The sequence below is a fragment of the Anomaloglossus baeobatrachus genome, chromosome 7, assembly GCF_048569485.1.
Source record: "Anomaloglossus baeobatrachus isolate aAnoBae1 chromosome 7, aAnoBae1.hap1, whole genome shotgun sequence".
Lineage (NCBI taxonomy): Eukaryota > Metazoa > Chordata > Amphibia > Anura > Aromobatidae > Anomaloglossus > Anomaloglossus baeobatrachus.
The window spans coordinates 162,338,044-162,361,799 of record NC_134359.1 but is presented as its reverse complement, the minus strand read 5'-3'; the positions used below and the strand labels follow the sequence as shown (position 1 = coordinate 162,361,799).

Here is a 23,756-nt window from a genome sequence, read left to right as displayed (position 1 = left end):
ATGGCGGGGGAGGGGACTGGATACTGCGGCTCACCCTCCTCTTCACATCAAGAGTGAGCCAGCCCCTCTCCCCGCAATGCCGGGTGTAGCTCACCAGCTCTCCGGGCTCCAGGTCACGGTCCGGGAGACCTACTGGCAGGTGCGGGTACATGTCCCTGCGGGACACAAACACCTCTGCTTCCAGGCCATGTTCATAGATAAACCCCCATCGACGCTGGGGGTCAAACTGCCGGACTTGACCTTCATGGGTCGGGCCCCGTACCCGATAGGTAGCGTTGCAGAGATTATCCTTATCCCGGATCGTCTGGGCCAGCACCTCTACCTTCTACTGTTCTCGTGCCGAAATCTTCCAGCCCAGCTGGCGCTGCTGCCGCTCCCGATATGGAGTGTCTGCCTGCTCCCTTTGTGCGGGGTTCGGGCCCAGCCGGAGCTCCCTCGTGCCGGCTACGACCGACACCTTCTGCACAGGGGAACCCCGCTGTGTCATGGCCTGCTGTGCTGCCTTGCAGCTGCAACCCCGCGATGCCTCAGCCGAGGCCTGGTTTATGGGAGCGGCCAGCTTTACCTGCCGGGCCCTCTTCCGGTCTGCATTCACCTCCATCTTGGCCGGGCGGACTGCCGGGGCCTGGATCTCTTTGGGCACGGCCACTTACAAGACTGGTGGGTCCACACTGGGATCGGGCATCTTCCGGGGGTGAACCTTCCACGGGAGTGGGATGGGTGCTGACCATCCTCAGGCTGCTTCCATGGGCGGGTCCTCGCAGGAGGATCGTACGGGCTCCACTGCAGGTGTCGGGGGCAGCAGACCGATTGGGGAAGCGGTGGCAGCCGGTACGGGTGGTGAGGGAGGCAATATGGAGGGCAGGGGCAGACCGGGTCCCTCATCCGCATCGGCTGGTCCCTCTGGGACACAGGGGCGTGGGTCACTTACTCGCTCCTCCAAAATTGCCTCCACTTCACGTACCCGCATGGCCGCAGCCATCTCCTCCATCTCGGCCACCCACCGCTCCATCAGGAAGTGCACCTGGGTCTGCAGACGGCGGCACATCAACGCCGCCTGGGCTTCCACCCACGCCGCTGTTCCTGGCGCGGGCTTCGATGCTGCGGGCTTGCGGGACAGGTCAGCCATTCTGCCTTCACGGGGTCCAGGAACCAGAAGTGCGGCAGGGTCCTGGAGTCCCTGTCCTTTATCAGCTCGGTCACATGCCGCTGAATCTTCACCTGCCCCCTTGGTCTTTTCGCGGCACTCCCTTTTTCTGCTGGGCAGTTTCGCTTTCCAACCGTGCGCTTTGGTGCACGACCGTGTTCCCAGGGGGTGGGGCTTCAGTTTTTCACGCCATTTTTGCGTCGAATAAGACTCTGGCGGGAATCTTCGCGCCAAAAGATGGTGGATTCTGAAAATTTTCAATGGGTCACCGCTGACTTCAACTTCAAGGCGCACTTCACTAGGTAAGTGATTAAGTACGTATCCTGTTTGTGATGCCAGAAGAGTCGATGTGCACCGCCCCGCGCTCGGCTGCAGCCGAGCCGCTCGGATCCGGGCTCGGTGGTGAGTGGCTTGAGCGCCTCCGGACCCGGGGTCACTTCGCTCTGAAAGGATGCTGGCGCTACGTAGGAGGTTGGTAGGTAGGTGTATGGCCAGAGCTGTGTTTAAGTTCGTGACGCCACCCACGAGATGTGGTGAAGGTGTAGACACCACCGCTGCAGTTACGGGGCACCCAGGGGAGATGGTTATGCAGCAAGATGTTAACCCCTCCGTGGGCAGGGATGATGGCCCCGGGACCCGTTGAGGAGAGCTGGGTGGTGCAGGGCGATGTGCGGCCGGAGGGCACTGTGGTACTCACTGTTATTGGCACACACAAGTCTCTGGTAAACAAAGTTGATGGTGGTCGGTGCCCGCAGCCGGCTGCGTCTGGTCCCCCACCCGGTTTGGTGGTCTTTGTCTTTCTCCTGCACCGTGTAGTGTGTATGTAGACTGCCTTCGCTTCAGCAACGGGAGTCCGCTCCCCAGTGGTATGTGTGTCAGGAAAGCCCATTTGCCCGCAGACGCTGGCCCGTGGGATCTCTCTGCCTGTGCGGTGGCTTTCTATCCCCCTCGGTGGGCTGTTGTCTTCAGTCGGGACTTGGGTGGGAAAGGACATATAGTCCAGACTTCAATCAGTAAATTAACTCAGTCCAGTGGCTTTTGGACCTCGTTTCAGGGTCTGAGTACCCCCCTGTGTGCTCCGGTTTCCAGTCGGTTCCCCAGGTCGGTACCGGTGGGTCACTACCCTGTCCCGGTCCACGACGGTTCCACCTGGCCGTCTTCCAGCCTCTTGCAGGCTAAGGCCACCGTATGCCTCCTAACCGAGGTACCAGGGCTACGACCCTGGCACCTGTCAGTTCCTGCTGCAGACCTGTCACCACAGACCTGCTGCACTCTCATTCACTCATGTCACTACTCTCTGAACTCCCAAGTGACTGCGTGTTTCTTACCTCAGGCCCTCTGAACTCCGTGGTGGGTGTGGCCAACCGCCTGGCTTTGCCTTCTGGTGTGTCCATTAAGCTCTGAGGGAGGTGACTAGGGTTTATGTGTTTGGCTGGTGTTACCTGTGTGGGACTGGTGTTGTGCGGGGCTCTATTTGTGACTACCTGGCTAGTCCAGGGTGTCACATTATGACCAGTAAAATGAATGTTAAATACAAGCTGCCTCTGTCATCTTTGGGGAAATATTTAAATATAATCAGTTGGCTCATCACATTTTTTTTTGTTTGTCACCACCATTCAACTGAACTTACTCTACTGTTTGATCTGATTTAAAGTAGAAAAATGCCCCGACAGTGTATCAATCATCTGAACAGATTCTGCTATGTGTGTGATTCTTTTACACCAAAAGGCCAAGTACGTTCAATCACTCATGATATTAAAAAGATGTGCCAGATGTACTTTAAGTGTCCACTTGGTGTTCAAGACAAAAGCTGGACCCCTCATGTGATATGCTCAAGTTGTTCAAATGGTCTTCGTGACTGGTTGAATATGAGTAAAGTGGCTATTCCATTTGCTGTTCCCATGATTTGGAAAGAACTCAAAAATCATACTGCTGACTGCTACTTTTGTTTTGTCAAACTGAAGGGCTTTTCTGCAAAGCACAAACTTAAGATTCATTACCCTGAATTTGAATCTACGATTAAGCCAGTTCCACTTGATAGTACCTTGCCAGTTCCTGTACCACCGTTGTCTGGTTTAGATTAATTTGAAGCAGAATATGAATGCTATGGAGCTGAAGCTACTGGTGAAGACATGGAAACCTCAAGTCAAGATGAGTATGTACCTGATGGAGCAGCCAAGTAGCCAGAACGTTTTATTCAACATGAATTAAATGATCTCATCAGAGACCTTTCATCATCAAAAGATAAAGCTGAACTTGCATTTAAGTTGAAACAGAAGAATTTTCTTCATGATGATGTCAAAGTGTGTTATTGCCAAAACAGAAGTAACACTTTAAAGGGGGCTTTACACGCTGCGACATCGCTAACAATATATCGTCTGGGTCATGGTGTCGTTAGTGACATCGCAGCGTGTGACAGCTAGGAGCGACGATCAACAATCGCAAAAGTGGCAAAAATCGATCATTGACACGTCGCTCCTTTTCATAATATCATTGGTGGTGCATGCCGCTGGTTGTTTGTCGTTCCTGCGGCACCACACATCGCTGTGTGTGACACTGAAGGAATGACGAACATCATCCTACCTGTGCCCACCGGAAAAGAAGGAAGGAAGGAGGTGGGCGGCATGTTCTGGCCTCTCATCTCCTCCCCTTCTCTTCTATTGGATGGCCATTTTGTGACGCCGCTGTAACGTCGCTGTGCCGAACGCACCACCCCCTTGAAGGAGGGATTGTTTGGCAACAACAGTGACATCGCTGAACAGGTATGTGCATGTGATGCTGCCGTAGCGATATTATTCACTACGGCAGTGATCACCACATGTCGCACGAACGACGGGGGCGGGTGCTATCGCTTGCAACATTGCTAGCAATCGCTAGCAATGTTGCAGCGTGTAAAGCCCCCTTAACACAATTTTTCACAGTTGAAGGACCAATGGTGTACTATAACAATGTGAATAGCATCATCTTGTTGCAGATTGTTGATTGTTGATTGTTTAATGACTCATCCCAGAGAAGTTTGAAAGCAGTGTTGCTTCACAAAGGAAATATGAAACCATTAATCCCTATTGCTTCCTCATGTCATCTAAAGGAAAGTTATGAAAATCTGTCACTTGTATTGGATGCTATACAATATAAGCATCATCAATGGAATATCTGTGGAGATTTGGAAGTGATTGGTCTGCTAATGGGAATGCAAGGAGGTTTCACAAAATATTGTTGCTAATTGTGTTTATGGGACAGTAGAAATACAGTAGAACATTATGGTTATCGTGATTGGGGACAGAGAAACATCTATGCTCCAGGTAGAGACTAGAGTTAAACGATGTTCAATGTTCGAGGTTCGCCAATTTCATATTCGAGTGATTTTGGGGGGTGCTCGAGATCGAACTCGAACACGAGCTTTTTGGTAAAAGCTCGACAGTTCGAGTTACGTTCGAGAACGGTTCGATCACCTTAAACGTGGCTTTTCACAGTAAGGCTATGTGCACATGTTGCTATCTGCATGCGTCCTGCATCCCCAGCACAATCCCTCAACCTTTCCTACTCACCGATCACGGGCGTCTCGCTCCACGTCTGTCACAAATCTGCGGCGTCTTTTCCTCTTTAGAAAATGGCTGCCGTTTCATTTTTCAATTAGTTATTCCGTGCTTTCCCCGCCCACTGGTGCCTATGATTGGTTGCAGTCAGACACGCCCCCATGATGAGTGACAGCTGTCTCACTGCAACCAATCACAGCCGCCGGCAGGCGGGTCTATACTGTGCAGTAAAATAAATAAATAATAAAAAAAAATGTGGTTCCCCCCATATTTGATACCAGCCAGGATAAAGCCGCATGGCTGGAGGCTGGTATTGTCAGCATGGAGAGTGCCACGGTATGGGGAGCGCTCCAGCCTAACAATATCACTCAGCAGCCGCCCGCAATAGCCACATCCATTAGATGTGACAGTCCCGGGGGACTCTACACAGCTCATCCCGAATTGCCCTGGTGCGATGGCAATAGAAGTAATAAGAGATTAATCATGACAAGCGTCTCCCCGAGACACCTTCTCTGATCAACCTGAAAGTAGAGTAAATAAACACACACACCGAAAAATCCTTTATTTGGAATAAAAGACAAAAAAAACCCTGTTTCACCCGTTTATTAATCCCCAAATACCACTCCATGTCCGAAGTAGAACACCATCTCGCTGTATCAGGTCCACGTAGCAATGAAGTGAATCGCGCTGTCAGCAGAGACTTCAGTCGGCACTGCAGGCTTCAAGATTACAAAATCTGCCTATGTTTTTCAATACAGGTAATAGCTCAGTGGATAGAGAGCTCACGTATGAAGCATTAGGTCACGAGTTCTAATCTAGGCCGTCCGGGTGAAAAATTAAATTTTTTTTTTTATTTTTAATTATATCGTGCAGTAAAATAAATAAATAAATAAAAAATGCGGTTCCCCCCATATTTGATATCAGCCAGGATAAAGCCACACGGCTGGAGGCTGGTATTGTCAGGATGGAGAGCACCACGTTATTGGGAGCCCACCACCCTAACAATATCACCCAGCAGCCGCCCGGAATAGCCACATGCATTAGATGCGACAGTCCCGGGGGACTCTACCCAGCTCATCCCGAATTGCCCTGGTGCGGTGGCAATCGAGGTAATAAAGAGTTAATCATGCCAAGCGTCTCCCCGAGACACCTTCCATGATCAACGTGAAAAGTAAATGAACACGCACACCAAAAAATCCTTTATCTGGAAAAAAAGACAAAAAAAACCCCGTTTCACCATTTTATTAAAATCCACAAATACCCCTCCAGGTCCGACGTAATCCACACGACACTGTCAGCTCTGCTACAGAACACGAGTGCTCTGTATAAGCTCCACGTAGCAATGAAGTAAAACACGTGGTCAGCAGAGACTTCAGCAATACAAACTTCAAGATTACCAAACTACTGCCCACCCAGTAGCTGAGTGCATAGAGTGCTCACCTGAGAAGCATTAGGTCGCAAGTTCTAGTCCTGATAAAGAACTTTTTTATTTTTTTATTTTTAATTTTAAATTATATTTATAATATATTTATAATATATTTATAATTATAATTTAATTATCCACTGAGGGGAGGAGACGGACATCAGCTGTGAGCCGCGGGACACACCTCTAAAATCAGAGCAGTTCACGGATGAGGCTGCATTGCTCTCTCCTCTCTCTCTCTCTCTCTCTTTCTCCTTCTCTCTCTCTCTCTCTTTCTCTCTCTCTCTTTTCTCTCTCTTTCTCATTTCTCTCTCTCTTCTCTCTCCTTTCTCTCTCTCCTTTCTCTCTCTCCTTTCTCTCTCTCTCCTTTCTTTATCTTCTTTCTCTTTTTCTCTTCTTTCTCTCTTTCTCTCTCTCTCTTCTTTCTCTTTCTCTCTCTTCTTTCTCTGTCTTCTGTCTCTCTTTCTCAATCTCTTTTCTTTCTCTCTCTCTCTCTTCTCTCTCTCTTTTATCTCTCTCAGACCTGGTGATGAACAGCTGATGCGGTCACCTGACGAAATCAGCTGACACTATAAGTCAAGCGGTGTGGCCGGCTTCTTACCGCCCGGCCGGCTAAACTATCAGCTGATACCGTCGGACAGGAGTCTGCACTGAAGTGTGTAGTTTTTTTTTTTTTGCACTGATGCATCAGCTGATTGTATAAAAGCCGTTTATACAATCAGCTGCTGTGTCATGTGATTCAGGCCCTTGAACCTGACACATCATCTGATCGCTTTGCCTTCCAGCAAACAGATCAGATGATATTGGATCTGAATTGGACGGCGCGGGACCCTTGACCCAGGATTAGTGCGGAGGGGGTTCTTTATTTCAATAAAGATGGAGTCACTAATTGTGTTGTGTTTTATTTATAATAATTTTTCTGTGTGTTGTGGTTTTTTTTATCAGTACTAGTTCCAAGCCTATTTGTACCCACCATTCGATGAACCGAACTCGAACACTAGGGGGATGGCTCAACACTAGAAGAAAAAAAAAACACATGGGCTTCGCCATATTTTTGTGTCCAGCCAGGTACAACTAGGCAGCTGGGGATTGGAATCCGCAGCACAGGTTGGCCTCAGCTTTCTGGGCCACTCTGCTGTGAATTGCAATCCGCAGCCGCCCCAGAAAATGGTGCTTTCATAGAAGCGCCATCATCTGGCGCTGTATCCAACTCTTTCAGCTGCCCTGATGCCGGGTGGCTTGCTGGGTAATAATTAGTTAATACTAGCTTTGTTTTACTAGCTAGTATTAAGCCAGAGATTCTTAATGTCAGGCAAGTTTGACCCAGCCATTAAGAATCTCATATAAAAGGTTAAAAAAAGACACCACACAGAGAAAAAATACTTTAATAGAAATAAATACACAGACACACTTAGAGACTCCATGTTTATTACTCCCTGTCAGCCCTCCACGATCCATGGTCTTCTGTCTTCTTTCTCCTTCAACCCATGCAGCTCTGCTACATCAGACAGCGCTGCATGGGAGGAAGAACGCTGCTGCTTCCTGTGCAGTCTTTTCACTCCGTGAGTGAGAAGAAGCTGCTGGTTGTAAGCGGTGACGTCACCGCTGACAGGCGCGTTGCTATAGCAACGGTGATCTCCGATATTGACCGGCTGTGGCAGCCGGTGAATAACGGAATAGGGAAGCAAAACGGGGAGTCGACCGTGTGCCAGAGCATCTCGCTGGTACACAGGGATGCACAAACGTGCACCGCGTACCGGAGAGTTGCAATGACAGGACCTAGCATGACGTCTAGCCATGGGACCAGTCTGTAGCCAATTGTAACGCCTGCCTAGATCCACAGACTCAGACGGGCTGTAATGGACAGGCTAGAGGGAAGCCGCTTGCCAAGCAGGACATCCAGAAGCCTGAAACCCTTTAACCCCTATACAGGGATTTGGAATTACACAGGGCCCTGGAGATCACTACCTGTGGAAGGCTGCAGTCTGAGAGAGTGGTCGGTAGGCAGGGTCAAAACCAGGAATTGCGGAACAGGGACAGAATCAGCAGGCAAAGACGTAATCAGAAACAAGCAGAGGTCAAAACTGGATCGGGCAGCGAAGTACAAAAACAGCAGGCAGGAGGGTAGTCAGGAAACAAGCGGTAATCAGCACACACAATCACAGGACGAAACAGGAGTCAGAATTCTCAGAACTATCTCTGGCAGAGGTCAGCAGACAGGAGGAGAATTAAAAAGGGTGTGGTGTCTTCCCATAAGCTGTAGCTAAATGATGGTACCTCAGCTGGGAGACACTCACCACCTACAGTCAGCCAGTGGCACTGCAGATCCCCAGGAAACCCAGACCAGTGGATGAACAGAGCCTGCTCCCACCTGCGCCGCCGGCATCGACTCCTCTCCCATCACCAGCACCATCCACTGCAGGGACACGGCGTCGCCTGGCGATCGGAGCAGAAGTCGATGGAGCGGACTCCGGTGGTGACGTAACACCAATGAGATAATAGACACGTGACTGGTCACATGCTATTTTGACGTCACAGTAGGTCTTATCATCAGTGCTGGTTACCGGGAGGACGCAGCGATTATCGGAAGGAAAAGCGGTGGGAGACAGAGTGCAGGACGCATCGCGGGGACAGATAAGTGTTATGGCAATGTTTATTAACTGTATTTGTACATTTATAATGTGCTTTTATGTGTTTGTGTTTGCCTGCCATTGGTTTCAATGGGGCTCGAGAGGTTCGTCGAATGGCTCGCCGAACCGAACTCGAACATGGCCTTCGTTCGACAAACCGAACCGAACTCGAGCCTCTAGAGGCTCGCTCATCTCTAGTAGAGACAATGTTCAGCAGAATCTTTTAGTTGCTCCAACAACATTTTTTCTTCCTCCACTACATATAAAGTTGGGATTGATTAAAAACTTTGTGAAAGCCATGGCAAAGACAAATTCACAATGGTACCAGTACATTTCACAGAAATTCTCCAGCATTTCACCAGCAAAACTGAAGGAAGGGGTATTTGTTGGTCCTCAGATCAAAGAGTTTATGAGAGATAATGTGTTTGAAAGAACTCTAATGATAAGGAACTAAGATCTTGGAAAAGCTTTAAGTGGATCTGTGAAAACATCTTAGGAAAAAATAAATCTCCATGATATGTTGAAGATGTTGAGGAACTGATAAATGCATACCAATGTCTTGGATGTCTCTGAAAATGCACTTTTTGCATTCACATTTACATTTCTTCCCTCAAAATCTTGGGGATGTAAGCGATGAACAAGGCGAGTGGTTTCTCCAGGACATTATAGTAATGGAGCACTGCTACCAGGGTTTTTGGAATGACTCAATACTGGCAGATTACTGTTGGATGTTATATAAGGATAACCCTGAAAAATCGTATCAACGACAGTCTAATGTCAAGCACTTTTAATTTCTGCTCATATTTTGGTTTCTATTTTGCATGTGAAATTATTTTGGTTCAATAAAAACTGTTTTGCAAGGTGAACCATTTTTTTCTAATATATAGATTACTGTTTTCTTAATGTCGCCAGTATATTTCCTACACCTTATAATAATGATGCTGCTCCATGGAAACTATACGTGCTACAGAAACACTATATACATTTTTGAAATCAGGACAAAAAGATAATTCAAAAAAGTACAAAGTCACCTGCGATGATTACAAAAAATATTTTTTTTGTAGATCTGTGTTATTTTTGTCACAATTCTTCTGTGCAGAGCATCTTGCACACTAGGAGATGCTCTGCTGTGTTTTTGTGGAGTACTGAGCTGGCATTGTCACGATTCCCCTGTGCAGAGCATCTTGCACTTTGAAATGTTCTGCTGTGTTTTCTTGGGCTACTGAGCTGGCAGGTTGATTGACTGAGCAGGATTCTATGCTTGTTCTGGGAGGTGCTGATTGCTCAGGTGTTTCATCGACAATGAATTATACTTTTTTTATTCTTCTATTATTAGTATTGTTCTGTTAATGAGAGTGAGTATTCTAGTAATTGCTCTGCTTCTTTACTAAGCTCGCAGAGCCTTGTCAGTCATACATTCGGGTTCTGTTGTTCTGCTGTTGGCCTGTGTTTCTGGTAGTGTTCTGATCTTGGTTTTCTGACCACGGACTATTGTTTTGACTTCTCTCTGCCTGCTCCCTGCTCCTGTTACGACCTCCTGGCTTTTACCTCGTACCGTTACCTGACCATGTCTCAGTTTTCTCCCTGAATCTATTACAAGCCTTACTGGAATTCTGACCCTCGGATTTGACTTGACTACACCTCTGTGTACTCCCTGTATCCATACAGTACATACGAAAAGTTTGGACACACCTTCTCATTCAAAGAATTTTCTTTATTTTCATGACTCTGAAAATTGTAGATTCACATTGAACGCATCAAAACTATGAATTAACACATGTGGAATGAAATACTTAAAGGAGTTGTCCGGCATTAGCTTAACAAAAAATTTTGAGTTTATCTGTGCTGTATTGTCATATAAATCACACCTACATTGTTATTTTTTGTTTTCTAACTTTTGTTCCTCTTGAATTATCCCTTTATTCTCGGCAGCTTCTTGTTTACATTCAGATCCAGCAAACTGACCACTTCCTGTGCTGAACCTCAGTCAGAGCTGTCACCACCCAGCCTCAGTGTCCAGCCCCACCCTCTGCCCGCCCCCTGCACACACATTCCCTGTCAGTATTCTTCCCCAGCACCTGACCTGGTATCACTACAGCATTGTAAATAACAGCCCCACATCGGGCTCTGCACCGCACACGCACACATATGGCTCTGCACCGCACACGCACACATATGGCTCTGCACCGCACACGTATGGATCTGCACCGCACACGCACACATATGGCTCTGCACCGCACACGCACACATATGGCACTGTACCGCACACGCACACATATGGCTCTGCACACGCACACATATGGCTCTGCACTGTACACGCACACACATGGCTCTGCACTGTACACGCACACACATGGCTCTGCACTGCACACGCACACATATGGCTCTGCACACGCACACATATGGCTCTGCAACCCCCCCATCCCCATCGGGAACACATGTGGAGTACATACTCACCTGTCCTCGGTCCCTGCCGCTCCTGCACGTCACCACGTGACGTCACCACTGTGCTGAAAAGAGCACAGACAGTGGGAGGGACAGTGATGAGAAGCAGCGCTGCGCTGCTTCTCATCAGCACTTTCAAATGTACCGGCATCGGTGATCTGTGATGCCGGTACATTTGAATGTGTGATCCTGAGCAGGAGGCCCGGTGCTGGAGCTGACACCACGGCAGCTGCCACCAGGCCCCGCCCCCAGGTCACGGACCCCACAGCAGTGCATGGGGAGGTTACTGGAGAGTAAAAGAGGTGCGGGGGAATGTGTGGGAGGGTGCAGGGAAGGGGGGCGGGGCTCATCATACTGTAGACACCCAGCAGGGAGGCGACAAGCTGTTCCACATTTGCATGTCAACATGGCCCTGCCCATGTTGACATGAAATGACCGGAAGCAGCAAAATCACGGCAGGAGCGGTCACATGACCGCTCTGAGCCGGGGGAGAGGGGCTGACAGCAGGGCAGGTAAGTGGTCTCTATCTACTTACCTGCCCAATGTAGCCCAATAGGGAAATAAAAAAAAAATGTCAAAGAAGCCGGATAACCCCTTTAACAAAAAAGTGTGAAACAACTGAAAATATGTCTTATATTCTAGGTTCTTCAAAGTAGCCACTTTTTGCTTTGATTACTGCTTTACACACTCTTGGAATTCTCTTGATGAGCTGCAAGAGGTAGTCACCGGAGATGGTTTTCACTTCACAGGTGTGCCCTGTCAGGTTTAAGAAGTGGGATTTCTTGCCTTTTAAATGGGGTTGGGACCATCGGTTGTGTTGTGCAGAAGTCTGGTGGATACACAGCTGATAGTTCTACTAAATAGACTGTTAGAATTTGTATTATGGCAAGAAAAAAAGCAGCTAAATAAAGAAAAACGAGTGGCCATCATTACTTTAAGAAATGAAGGTCAGTCAGTTTGAAAAATTGGGAACACTTTGAAAGTGTCCCCAAGTGCAGTGGCAAAAACCATCAAATGCTACAAAGAAATTTGCTCAGATGAGGACCGCCCCAGGAAAGGAAGACCAAGAGTCACCTCTGCTGCGGAGGATAAGTTTATCCGAGTCACCATCCTCAGAAATCGCCAGTTAACAGCAGCTCAGATTAGAGACCAGGTCAATGCCACACAGAGTTCTAGCAGCAGACACTTCTTTAGAACAACTGTTAAGAGGAGACTTTGTGCATCAGGCCTTCATGGTAAAATAGCTGCAAGGAAACCTCTGCTAAGGACAGGCAACAAACAGAAGAGACTTGTTTGGGCTAAAGAACACAAGGAATGGACATTAAATCAGTGGAAATCTGTGCTTTTGTCTGATGAGTACAAATTTGAGAACTTTGGATCCAACCATCGTGTCTTTGTGTGACGCAGAAAAGATGAATGGATGGACTCTACATGCCTGGTTCCCACTGTGAAGCATGGAGGAGGAGGTGTGATGGTGTGGGGGTGCTTTGCTGGTGACACTGTTGGGGATTTATACAAAATTGAAGGCATACTGAACCAGCATGCCTACCACAGCATCTTGCAGCGACATGCTATTCCATCTGTTTTGCGTTTACTTGGACCATCATTTATTTTTCAACAGGAAAATTACCCCAAACATACCTCCAGGCTGTGTAAGGGCTATTTGACTAAGAAGGAGAGTGATCAGGTGTCACGCCAGATGACCTGGCCTCCACAGTCACCAGACCTGAACCCAATTGAGATGGTTTGGGGTGAGCTGGACTGCAGAGTGAAGGCAAAAGGTCCAACAAGTGCTAAGCATCTCTGGGAACTCCTTCATGACTGTTGGAAGACCATTTCCGGTGACTACCTCTTGAAGCTCATCAAGAGAATGCCAAGAGTGTGCAAAGCAGTAATCAAAGGAAAAGATGGCTACTTTGAAGTACCTAGAATATAAGACATATTTTCAGTTGTTTCACACTTTTTTGTTAAGTATTTCATTCCACATGTGTTAATTCATAGTTTTGATGCCTTCAATGTGATTCTACAATTTTCAGAGTCATGAAAATAAAGAAAACTCTTTGAATGAAAAGGTGTGTCCTAACTTTTGGTATGTACTGTATGTGTCCTCCTTTTACCAGACTCTGGTTTTCCTGACTGCTTTTCCAGCTGTACTACCCGCAAGTTGTGACTTGCATTACAATTTTGTTTTTCCCACTGAGAGCAGTCTTTTTTCAATTGGCTAACATGGTACCAAACCTCTTTTACCTGTATTAGTCTGTTACTGATTATGTATTGCAGTGTGTTCACCTATGTGTACCTGAGTTATGTTTGGAAATTAATATAAAGGAAGACAACATTTTATTGCTACCTTTTAGCAAGGCTTGAAGAATAGCCACATCAATGTCATGTTGGTCATCCTTGTCCTCTTGAAATATTGTGAGTAACTGGCTGTGCCTTACAATGTCTTGTATCTGGTATTGTAAAATAGAGAAAGATAGTTACAAAAAGTATAGCTATCATGCACGATTATATTTGCTTGTTTTTAACTCCTTAATGTCGGCCAGTATGACTTTGCTTTGGGCTTATTTTATAGTGCTATTTTTCTAAAGCCCTGCAAATTCATGTTGGAATGGCTGTTTAATCCAGATATTAAAAGAGTATTCCCATGTCAAACATTTATCGCATATCATCAGAATATTCCATAAATACATTGTTGATGCAAGTGTCACCAGTGGGACTGCCATCTATTTCAATAGAGGCATTGTTATTAATGGAGACATGGTCAGAATTCTTATTAATTTGTTTGAAATTTAAATCTCCTTTCCACTAACAGAAGCACTCAATAGTGCCTTGTTCTCAAGATAGATGTGAGACCTGTGAACTTGCCATAATTATATCAGATGGAAATATCTCTTTAGGATGAGCTCATGAGTGCTAGTATATTTAGTCACTACATACACAGCCTGACTGACAGCTTGTACTGAGCAGTGTGAGATCTTAGATAGGGTAGGAGGGACAATGAGGAGCTGTCAGTCTAGGTGATGGGAGATTGAGTAACACTAGTATAAGAGACATAAAGCCATTCTGACATGGACTCATGAAAGAAAATGCAGCATTTTTATCAGCTGCAAGAGATTTACACTGTGTGCAGAATTATTAGGCAAATGAGTATTTTGATCACATGATACTTTTTATACATGTTGTCCTACTCCAAGCTGTATAGGCTTGAGAGCCAACTACCAATTAACCCTGCTGTTCTATTCGCATTTGCTATACACTTGTACTGTTCCCGGGTCAATATGACCCGACCTATTATTTCTTGATTTTTAGCTACTCTAATTGTTTTATTTGAATACTTTTTTCATTGAAATACTGTATGTAAACATGGTTGATCATAAACAAATGAAAAATTTAAATTCAAACTTAACTATTTTTTTTTTTTTCATAAAAAGGTTACACAGGCTTTTTGCAATTATCTTCGATTGTTGACATTCTGCACACAAATAATAAAGAAGCTTTACATTATTATTACTAAAACATGAAATTTAACTTTTTGAAAACAAATTTTATAAAATCAACAAATGAATAATCATAAAAACTTCAACCTTTTTAGAAAGAAAAAAGAATAAACTGAACATGTTCATGCGTTTTTACAATGAACACAATAATAAGACATGTTCTTTACACAGATATTTTGAACATCCAGCACATGTCAGATTAGTCTTATTGTCACAGGAAGATGGACAGAAGCTACATCTCTTCCTTTTTTTGCTGGTAGCTGTGCTGGTGGAGGCCGTGGATGTGGAGTCTCTTTCTTGAGCATGCTGGACACTTTTTACAATGGCTGTTGCTCCATCACTTCTGGGGGTCACTTTTCTGCTCTCAATATATGGCCTCACCAGGGATTTTCCCAATTCCTCAAGAAATAATCTTTTATGCAGCTTATTCCGGTTCCAATCGGGGTCGATTTCTCTCCATAAGACAAATGCATTGTATGCAGAAACGTCCAGTATGTTATAAAATAAAATCATTCGCCACCGATTGGTTTTGCGTTTGCATGTATATGTTGATATTGCTTAGTCTAAAGTATCAACTGCTCCCTTTGTGGCATTATAATCCAAAATAATGTCAGGCTTTCTGTCTTCTCTATCACTTACGGCATTGTCATGGTGCATTGTGCTCATTAGAATTACCTGTTTTTGGTTTTTTTTGGAACATAAGAAACAACAGTTGTATTTCCAGAAAAATAAAAAGTAGAACTGTACACCTCTCTCTTGCTAATGATACCTTGCGGTAGTTCAGGTTTGTTTTTTCTCATAGTACCCAGCATGGTAAGTTGTTTTTTTCTTCAACATCTGGCCTAGTTGATAGGATGTAAAAAAGTTGTCACATGTGACATTTTGTCCTTTTAGTCCATGAGTCAAATCTAGAACAACACGCATACCCTGATTTTTTTCAGGTCTTTCATCAGGGGTTTTTTCTGTATACACTTGAACATTTAGAGCATATGAACTTTTGCTGTCGCAAAGTGTCCAGATCTTGATGCCATATTTTGCTGGCTTACTTGGTATATATTGTCTGAATGGGCACCTACCTCGGAATGCCACCAGTTGCTCATCAACAGTTACATTTTCACCACTGTTATACAATTTTGGTAGAATCTCTACCCATTGATTCCAAACATTTCTAATAGGGGCTAGTTTATCTTTAGCTCTTCTTGCCATTCTATCTGTTTTAGAATCAAACCGCAGTACTCTAGAACTAATCAGAGATCTGTAGAACAGTATAAAATGCTATCGGGTCATATTGACCCGAACAGTACAAGTATAACAATCAGCGTGTAGCAAAAAGTAAACAAAAAAAAACAAAAACAAAAAAAAAATGTAGAGCTCCACAAATGAGGAGAAGTCAAGGAACCACTAGTTTCAAATCCTCATTAAAAAAAATCTGCAGGGTCTCAAAAATCATTTCGGGTCATATTGACCCGAACAGTACAGCAGGGTTAAGTAAATCAGGTGATGTGTATCTCTTTAATGAGGAGGGGTGTGGTGTAATGGCATCAACACCCTATATAAGGTGTGCCTAATTATTAGGCAACTTCCTTTCCTTTGGCAAAATGGGTCAGAAGAGAGATTTGACGGGCTCTGAAAAGTCCAAAATTGTGAGATATCTTTCAGAGGGATGTAGCAGTCTTGAAATTGGCAAACGTTTGAATAGAAAGCCATGGAACCCATAGGGTGTAGGGGCGACATGACAGTCTGGAGGGTAGGGAGTCGATGGGGTTAAATGGTGATATTATCATAGGAAGGTGGAAGAAGATGATGATTGGTTAGGGAGGGGAGTATGGTGGGAGGAAAAGGAGAAGCTTCATGGATATATAGGAGGAGGTGGGGCCAGTTACCTTCTCTTGCATTTCCTAGATGACAGCTTGGATGGCCTGGGGAACCTCCATCATGACATCCAGCCTGATGGATCCGGACATCGCAGATCTGCAACTTGGACAGCTTGGTCGGGCTGGGGAACCTCCATCATGACATCCAGCCTGATGGATCCGGACATTGCAGATCTGCAGCTTGGACAGCTTGAACGAACAGAGATTGCAAGGAGGATCTCCAGGTGATCAGCGGTAGCGGCGCATGGGCCCCTGGCAGTGCAGTCCCATATCAGGGCTGCCGGGGTTACGCGTTGGCGCCTTCCCCTCGCCCCCCCAGTAGCAGCGGGCGGCGGTCACGGCCCCCCCACAGGTATTCCCCGGGTGCAGGGGGAGCGAGGAGGTGATGTCAGAGCCCCTCCGGGGACCCTCCGTGGCGGGCCGAGCAGCAGCAGCATCTGGCGGTTGCTCCGGCCGGCGGGAGGAATCTGCGTTCCGGCCGCGACGGCCGGGAGGTGGGAGTGGCCAACATGGGGGCCTACTTCCGGTCCCAGGCCTCCGGCTGGAGTAGGAGTGACTGTGGCGGCTCCTGGCTGGGAGCACGTCCGGCGACAGAGTGAGGCCAGAAGAACCCCTCACAGTCGGCGGGGGGACCGCGGGGCTGCGGATGGCAGGAGATTGGGTGCCAGGAGAAAGTCAGTGTGCCGGTCCCTGGTGTCGGTGAGTGAGCCTGACGGCGGGAGCTCTGAGGGACCACCTGGTCACGTATGTCGATCGTGCAGCCCCCCCGGTAGCAGCGGTCTCCCTTGGGGTGGGATTACCCAGCGACTGGAGGCCTGCGGTGGCCTTGGAGGACCGGGAACGGCGACGGTTGCGGTCCAGAGCTGGGTGTCATTGAGGTCGGGTGTGGAGCCCCCCTCCCTGGCAATCGGCGAGGGGGAGGGGCACAGTCGCAAGACGTCGAGCCCCGTGGTCGCGGCACGGGCGACAGGACGGTCTCCTGCGGTTGTCACCGCGGGACAAGCAACAGAGCGGGAGACGACTATGCCCACGCGGTGGTTCGCATGGGTGGCCGTGGTGGGGGAGGCGCGGTGGAGCTGCCTCACAGATCCAAGATGGAAGTGGACGACAGCGAGGAGGGAGTAGGACATCAGGATGTCAGTAAAGTCGGACAGATGGATGGCAGAGGACAATGGGGCGGTGGTTCCGGGGGGACGCTGACCTGCAGTTGGGTGAGAGACATGGTCCTCGGGGGGTTTGGGTCATGTAGTGGAGGCCGGGCCAGAGTTAGGGACGAGGTGGTGCCAAGGCGGTATAGCCATGGGGGTGCATGTGGCGTCAGGCCGGTGGTCACAGTTCAGGGTGGGGGATGCAATTTTAGGTCATTGAGGATTGGTTACGGGTGCTGATAATCGCGGCTTGCGCAAGCAGGGGAGACGGAGCATTTATTTGAAGGTTCATTGGTCAGGTTTTATGAGGAATCTTATTCTGCATGGTAGTTCATATTGGTTAGATTATGCTGGCCGAGATAAATAGGCAAAGGGGTCCCGCAGTTCGGAGTGTGCGGGGAGTTTTCGGGGGATTTTATGAGTGATGAGTGTGAGGGCAGGGCTTTGGTATGGCGTTAGGGTTGCTGTGGATAAGTGGAGTAAAGAGAGCGGAAATGTGGGAGCTGGTGAGGCATTGGTTGTTACATAGTTACATAGTTACTTAGGTTGAAAAAAGACCTAGGTCCATCTAGTTCAACCTTCCTCCACCAGTTCTACATTTAGTCACTAAGTCATTTATAACCAACAATGTTTTGTGTACTGAGGAAATCATCCAGCCCTTTTTTAAAAGCTGTTATAGTATCTGCCATTACTACCTCTTGTGGTAGGGTATTCCACAGTCTGACCGCTCTAACTGTAAAGAACCCTTTCCTATTTAGGTGTCGGAATCGCTTTTCTTCCACTCGCAGTGAGTGCCCCCTGGTCCTTAGTATTGTTTTCGGAAGAAATAAGTTATGTGCCAGTCCTTTATATTGACCACACATGTATTTATACATATAAATGAGATCTCCTCTGAGACGTCTTTTTTCTAAGCTAAACATATCTAACTTTTTCAATCTGCCATCATATGGGAGGCCTTCCATTCCTTGTAATAGTCTAGTTGCCCGCCTTTGAACTGACTCTAACTTCTGAATGTCCTTTTTAAAATGTGGAGCCCAAAACTGGATCCCGTATTCCAGATGTGGCCTTACAAGTGATTTATAGATGGGTAACAATACGTTGGGATCACGGGATCTAATCTCTCTTTTTATACACCCTAGAATCTTGTTTGCTTTAGCAGCTGCTGCTTGACATTGAGTGCTGCTGCTCAGCTTATTTGTAATGAGAATACCCAAGTCCTTCTCCTGTTCTGTAGTCCCGAGTTTACTTCCATTTAATGTATACGCAGCTATAGGATTACTCCGTCCTAGGTGCATTACTTTACATTTATCAACATTAAATCTCATTTGCCAAGTATCTGCCCATTCTGACATCTTATCCAGATCTTTTTGTAATATTGTACTATCCAGGTCAGTTTTTAATATCCTACATAGTTTGGTGTCATCGGCAAAGACTGACACTGTACTATCAATCCCATCCACAAGGTCATTAATATAGAGAGTAAAAAGAATTGGTCCTAGCACAGATCCCTGCGGCACCCCACTGCTGACTATAGCCCATTTAGAGAATGTAGCATTTATGACTACTCTTTGTTTCCTATCTTTTAGCCAATTCCTTACCCAGTTGCATATTGTGTCCCCTAGTCCTTGCTTCTGGAGCTTTAGTATAAGGCTATTATGTGGTACAGTATCAAATGCCTTTGCAAAGTCCAAATAAATCACATCAGCTGCATTACCAATATCCAGGTTTGCACTTACCCCCTCATAGAACCCCAACAGGTTGGTTAGACACGACTTATCTTTCATGAATCCATGCTGTTTGTCAGTTATCATATTATTTTCTGCAATATATTTTTGCATGTCATCCCTTAAAATGCCCTCAAAAACTTTGCATACTACTGATGTCAGGCTTACTGGACGGTAGTTGCCTGGATCTACCCTCTTACCTTTCTTAAATATCGGTACCACATCAGCAATCCTCCAATCCTGAGGCACCAACCCTGTTACAAGTGAGTCTAAAAAGATGAGATACAGCGGTCTGTCGATTACGGAGCTCAATTCCCTCAATATTCGTGGATGAATGCCATCTGGCCCTGGGGATTTGTCAATGTTTAATTTACTCAGACGTAGGCGTACTTCATCTTGTGTTAAATTAATTATATCGGGTGGTGGACTTTGATTTTTCACTTGTTGAATGATCCCTGGTACAGTCAGTTCCTTGGTGAATACAGATGAGAAATGCCTATTTAATATCTCAGTCTTTTGTTTGTCCTCTATAACTCTATAATTTTGTTGTCATGGTTTTTTCTTGTGGGTTTGGAACCGCATCTTGGGTGCGGCGTGTTTGGTACGGTTTGGGGTATCGTTAGTTCGAGGGCAGTATGGCTTGGTTCTGGGAGCTGGATGGATTAAGTTGGTGGATGGTAGCCTAGTGGCTACTTCGTGGTTAGTTCTCTTATTATCCCATTATGGAGTTTGGTGCTGGGGGGACTGAATTGGGGTTCCTGTAGGTGGTGGGCAGCTTTGGGCGGTTGCTGGTGAATTCGGTAATCAGCAATGGGGGACTGCAGATGGAAGAATGGCATTCCTCGTATGCCCGTGAGGATGGGGGGCGTTGCAAGTTGGGTTTGGACCTCTGATATAAGGACTCGCAGGGGGTTGTGTGTTACAAGGTTTCCTTTAGGAACGATATGTTTGGACATGGTGTTTGGAAAGTTTGTGTCTCCTGATGCCGATAGTTGTGTATGGAGTCAATCAGGATAGTGGTATGGGGGGCAATTTTACGGTGTACTTTGTATTGCAGGCAACTTGTCATTGGGGTGGTTTGCGGAAGGAAGTGTGACGCAAATTATTGTTTGGAGAGGTTGTTGGGGACCTTGGGGATTGAAAGTAATGCTTCGGCATCTTTGCCATGGGTGCAGGGCGAGGGTTGTGATTGTGTGGTGGTTTTGTAGTAGTGTTAACATTGGTGGACATGATTCCGTTAAGCCGGGTGGGCTTCCTGGAAAGTTAAAGGGGCCCAAATTCGGATGATGGTTGTCCAATAGTGTGGTGGTTGAGTACGTGGGAAGGTCTTGGAACTTTTCTGGGTATGGCAGATTGATCCTTGTTGTTTTCAGAGGGTTTGGATGACGGGCTACATCGGTCGGGGGAGACCGGTAGTGATTTATTGCTCTAGAAAGTGGTATGTCTATGTGTTATGAGTCTGGGGGAAGGCCGAGGGCAGTTTATTCCCTCGCCTTTTGGTTAGGCTGCTAGGATGACTTTTCGGGAAATTTGGAGGTTATTGATCGGAATTATTGCCAAGTGGGGGTCACTTTAGCCGTTTCCCGGGGAAGGGAACCTGGTTCAGGGTACGAGGTGACCCAGTTAAGTAGGCAGTGTAAGTGTAATCCTGTTTGGAATATATTAACCCCAGTTGCAGTTGAATCCAGCTGGAGACAGGAGGAGGGGCGGGGTGACGGTACAGCAGTTTATTTGGTCAGTAATGAGTAGGCCGGTGATACTGTTAATTTACAGGGTTATAGCCTATTCAGGAATGACCGTACAAATAAGCGAGGGGGAGGTGTGTGTCTATATGTAAAATCATCCTTAAAACCCATCCTGCGTGACAACATATGTGAGGGTACTGAGAATGTAGAGTCCCTATGGGTGGAGATAAGGGGGGGGAGAATGAATAATAAAATACTGATAGGGGTGTGTTATAAGACGCCGAATATTATGGAAGAGGTAGAGAATCTCCTCATAAAGCAAATTGATAAAGCAGCGAGTCTCGGAGAGGTAATTATTATGGGGGACTTTAACTATCCTGATATAAATTGGGGAACAGAAACTTGCAGTTCCAGCAAAGGAAATAGATTTTTGATAACAATGAAAGATAATTACCTTTCACAAATGGTACAGGACCCCACAAGAGGGGGAGCACTACTAGACCTTGTACTAACCAATAGGCCAGACCGCATATCAAATATACAAGTTGGCGGTTACTTGGGGAATAGTGATCACAAAATAATAAGTTTTCATGTATTCTTTAGTAAGATGTCTAGTAGAGGGGCTACAAGGACACTAAACTTCAGGAAAGCAAATTTTAAACGGTTGAGAGATGATCTTAGTGCAATAAACTGGGATGATGTACTAAGTAATAAAAGTACACAAAGCAAATGGGAGACTTTTATGAGCATCCTGAATAGGGCTTGTGCAGAAAATATACCCTATGGGAACAAACATGCTAGAAATAGGAGGAAACCCCTATGGCTAAATAGAGCTGTAAGGGAAGCAATAAAAGAAAAACAGAAAGCCTTAAAAGAATTAAAGAGGGTAGGTAGTGATGAGGCATTATATAATTATAGAAAATTAAATAAAATATGTAAAAAGCAAATTAAGTTAGCTAAGTTTGAGACAGAGAGACTCATTGCGAGAGAAAGTAAAAATAATCCTAAAATATTCTTTAACTACATAAACAGTAAAAAACTGAAAAGCGATAGTGTTGGCCCCCTTAAAAATAGTCTTGGTGAAATGGTGGAAGGGGATGAGGGTAAAGCCAACCTGCTGAATGACTTTTTTTCTACGGTTTTTATACAAGAAAATGCCATGGCAGATGACATGACCAGTGATACCATAAATTCACCCTTGAATATTACCTGCTTAACCCAGCAGGAAGTACGCCGCCGCCTCGAAATCACTAAGGTTGACAAATCTCCGGGCCCGGATGGCATACACCCCAGAGTACTACAGGAATTGAGTTCTGTGATAGATAGACCATTATTTTTAATCTTCTCAGATTCCTTAATAACAGGGTCGGTACCGCAGGACTGGCGCATAGCAAATGTGGTGCCAATATTCAAAAAGGGGACAAAAACTGAGCCGGGAAATTATAGGCCGGTAAGTTTAACCTCTACGGTTGGTAAAATCCTTGAGGGTTTCTTGAGAGATGCTATACTGGAGTATCTCAAGAAAAATAACCTTATGACAGAGTATCAACATGGGTTTATGAGGGATCGATCCTGTCAAACTAATTTGATCAGCTTCTATGAAGAGGTAAGTTCAAGCCTGGACCAGGGAAATACAGTGGATGTTGTGTATATGGACTTTTCAAAAGCTTTTGATACGGTGCCACACAAAAGGTTGGTACATAAAATGAGAATAATGGGGATAGGGGAAAATATGTGTAACTGGGTTAAAAACTGGCTAAGTGATAGGAAACAAAGGGTGGTTATTAATGGTACGTACTCGGACTGGGTCTCAGTTCATAGTGGGGTACCGCAGGGGTCAGTATTGGGCCCGCTTCTTTTCAACATATTTATAAATGACCTTGTTGGGGGCATGCGGAGTAGAATTTCAATATTTGCAGATGATACTAAACTCTGCAGGGTAATCAATACAGAGGAGGATAATTTTATATTACAGGGAGATTTATGTAAATTGGAGGATTGGGCTGAGAAGTGGCAATTGAAGTTTAATGTAGATAAATGTAAGGTCATGCACTTGGGTAGAGGAAATAACATTTATGATTATGTACTTAATTGTAGAACACTGGGTAAAACAGACACAGAAAAAGACTTGGGTGTATGGGTGGATGGTAAACTTCACTTTAGTGGACAGTGTCAGGCAACTGCTGCCAGGGCTAATAAAATAATGGGATGTATTAAAAGAGGTATAAGTGTTCATGAAAAAAATATAGTTCTACCTCTGTACAAGTCACTAGTGCGACCGCACTTAGAATACTGTGTACAATTCTGGTCACCGATATATAAGAAGGACATAGCTGAACTGGAGAGGGTGCAGAGAAGAGCCACCAAGATTATTAGAGGAATGGGTGGGCTGCAATACCAAGACAGGTTATTAAACTTGGGGTTATTTAGTTTGGAAAAACGAAGGCTTAGGGGGGATCTAATCACAATGTATAAATATATGAGGGGACAGTACAGAGACCTTTCCAAAGATCTTTTTACACCTAGGCCTGCGACTGGAACACGGGGGCATCCGCTACGTCTTGAGGAAAGAAGATTTAATCATAATCACAGACGAGGATTCTTTACTGTACGAGCAGTGAGACTATGGAACTCTCTGCCGCAT

General features: G+C 45.9%; 1 protein-coding gene across 5 annotated transcripts in view; it reads right to left on the bottom strand.

Annotated features, from left to right (window-relative positions):
* The window catches only part of TRPM2 (transient receptor potential cation channel subfamily M member 2), a 2,537,250-nt gene that overhangs the window by 1,637,217 nt on the left and 876,277 nt on the right, over positions 1-23,756 (bottom strand). For all 5 annotated transcript variants that reach the window (XM_075317785.1, XM_075317788.1, XM_075317787.1 and 2 more), the window contains one exon: positions 13,532-13,634. In XM_075317785.1, the coding sequence (XP_075173900.1) occupies positions 13,532-13,634 (103 nt within the window). The remainder of the gene's footprint in view (positions 1-13,531; positions 13,635-23,756) is intronic.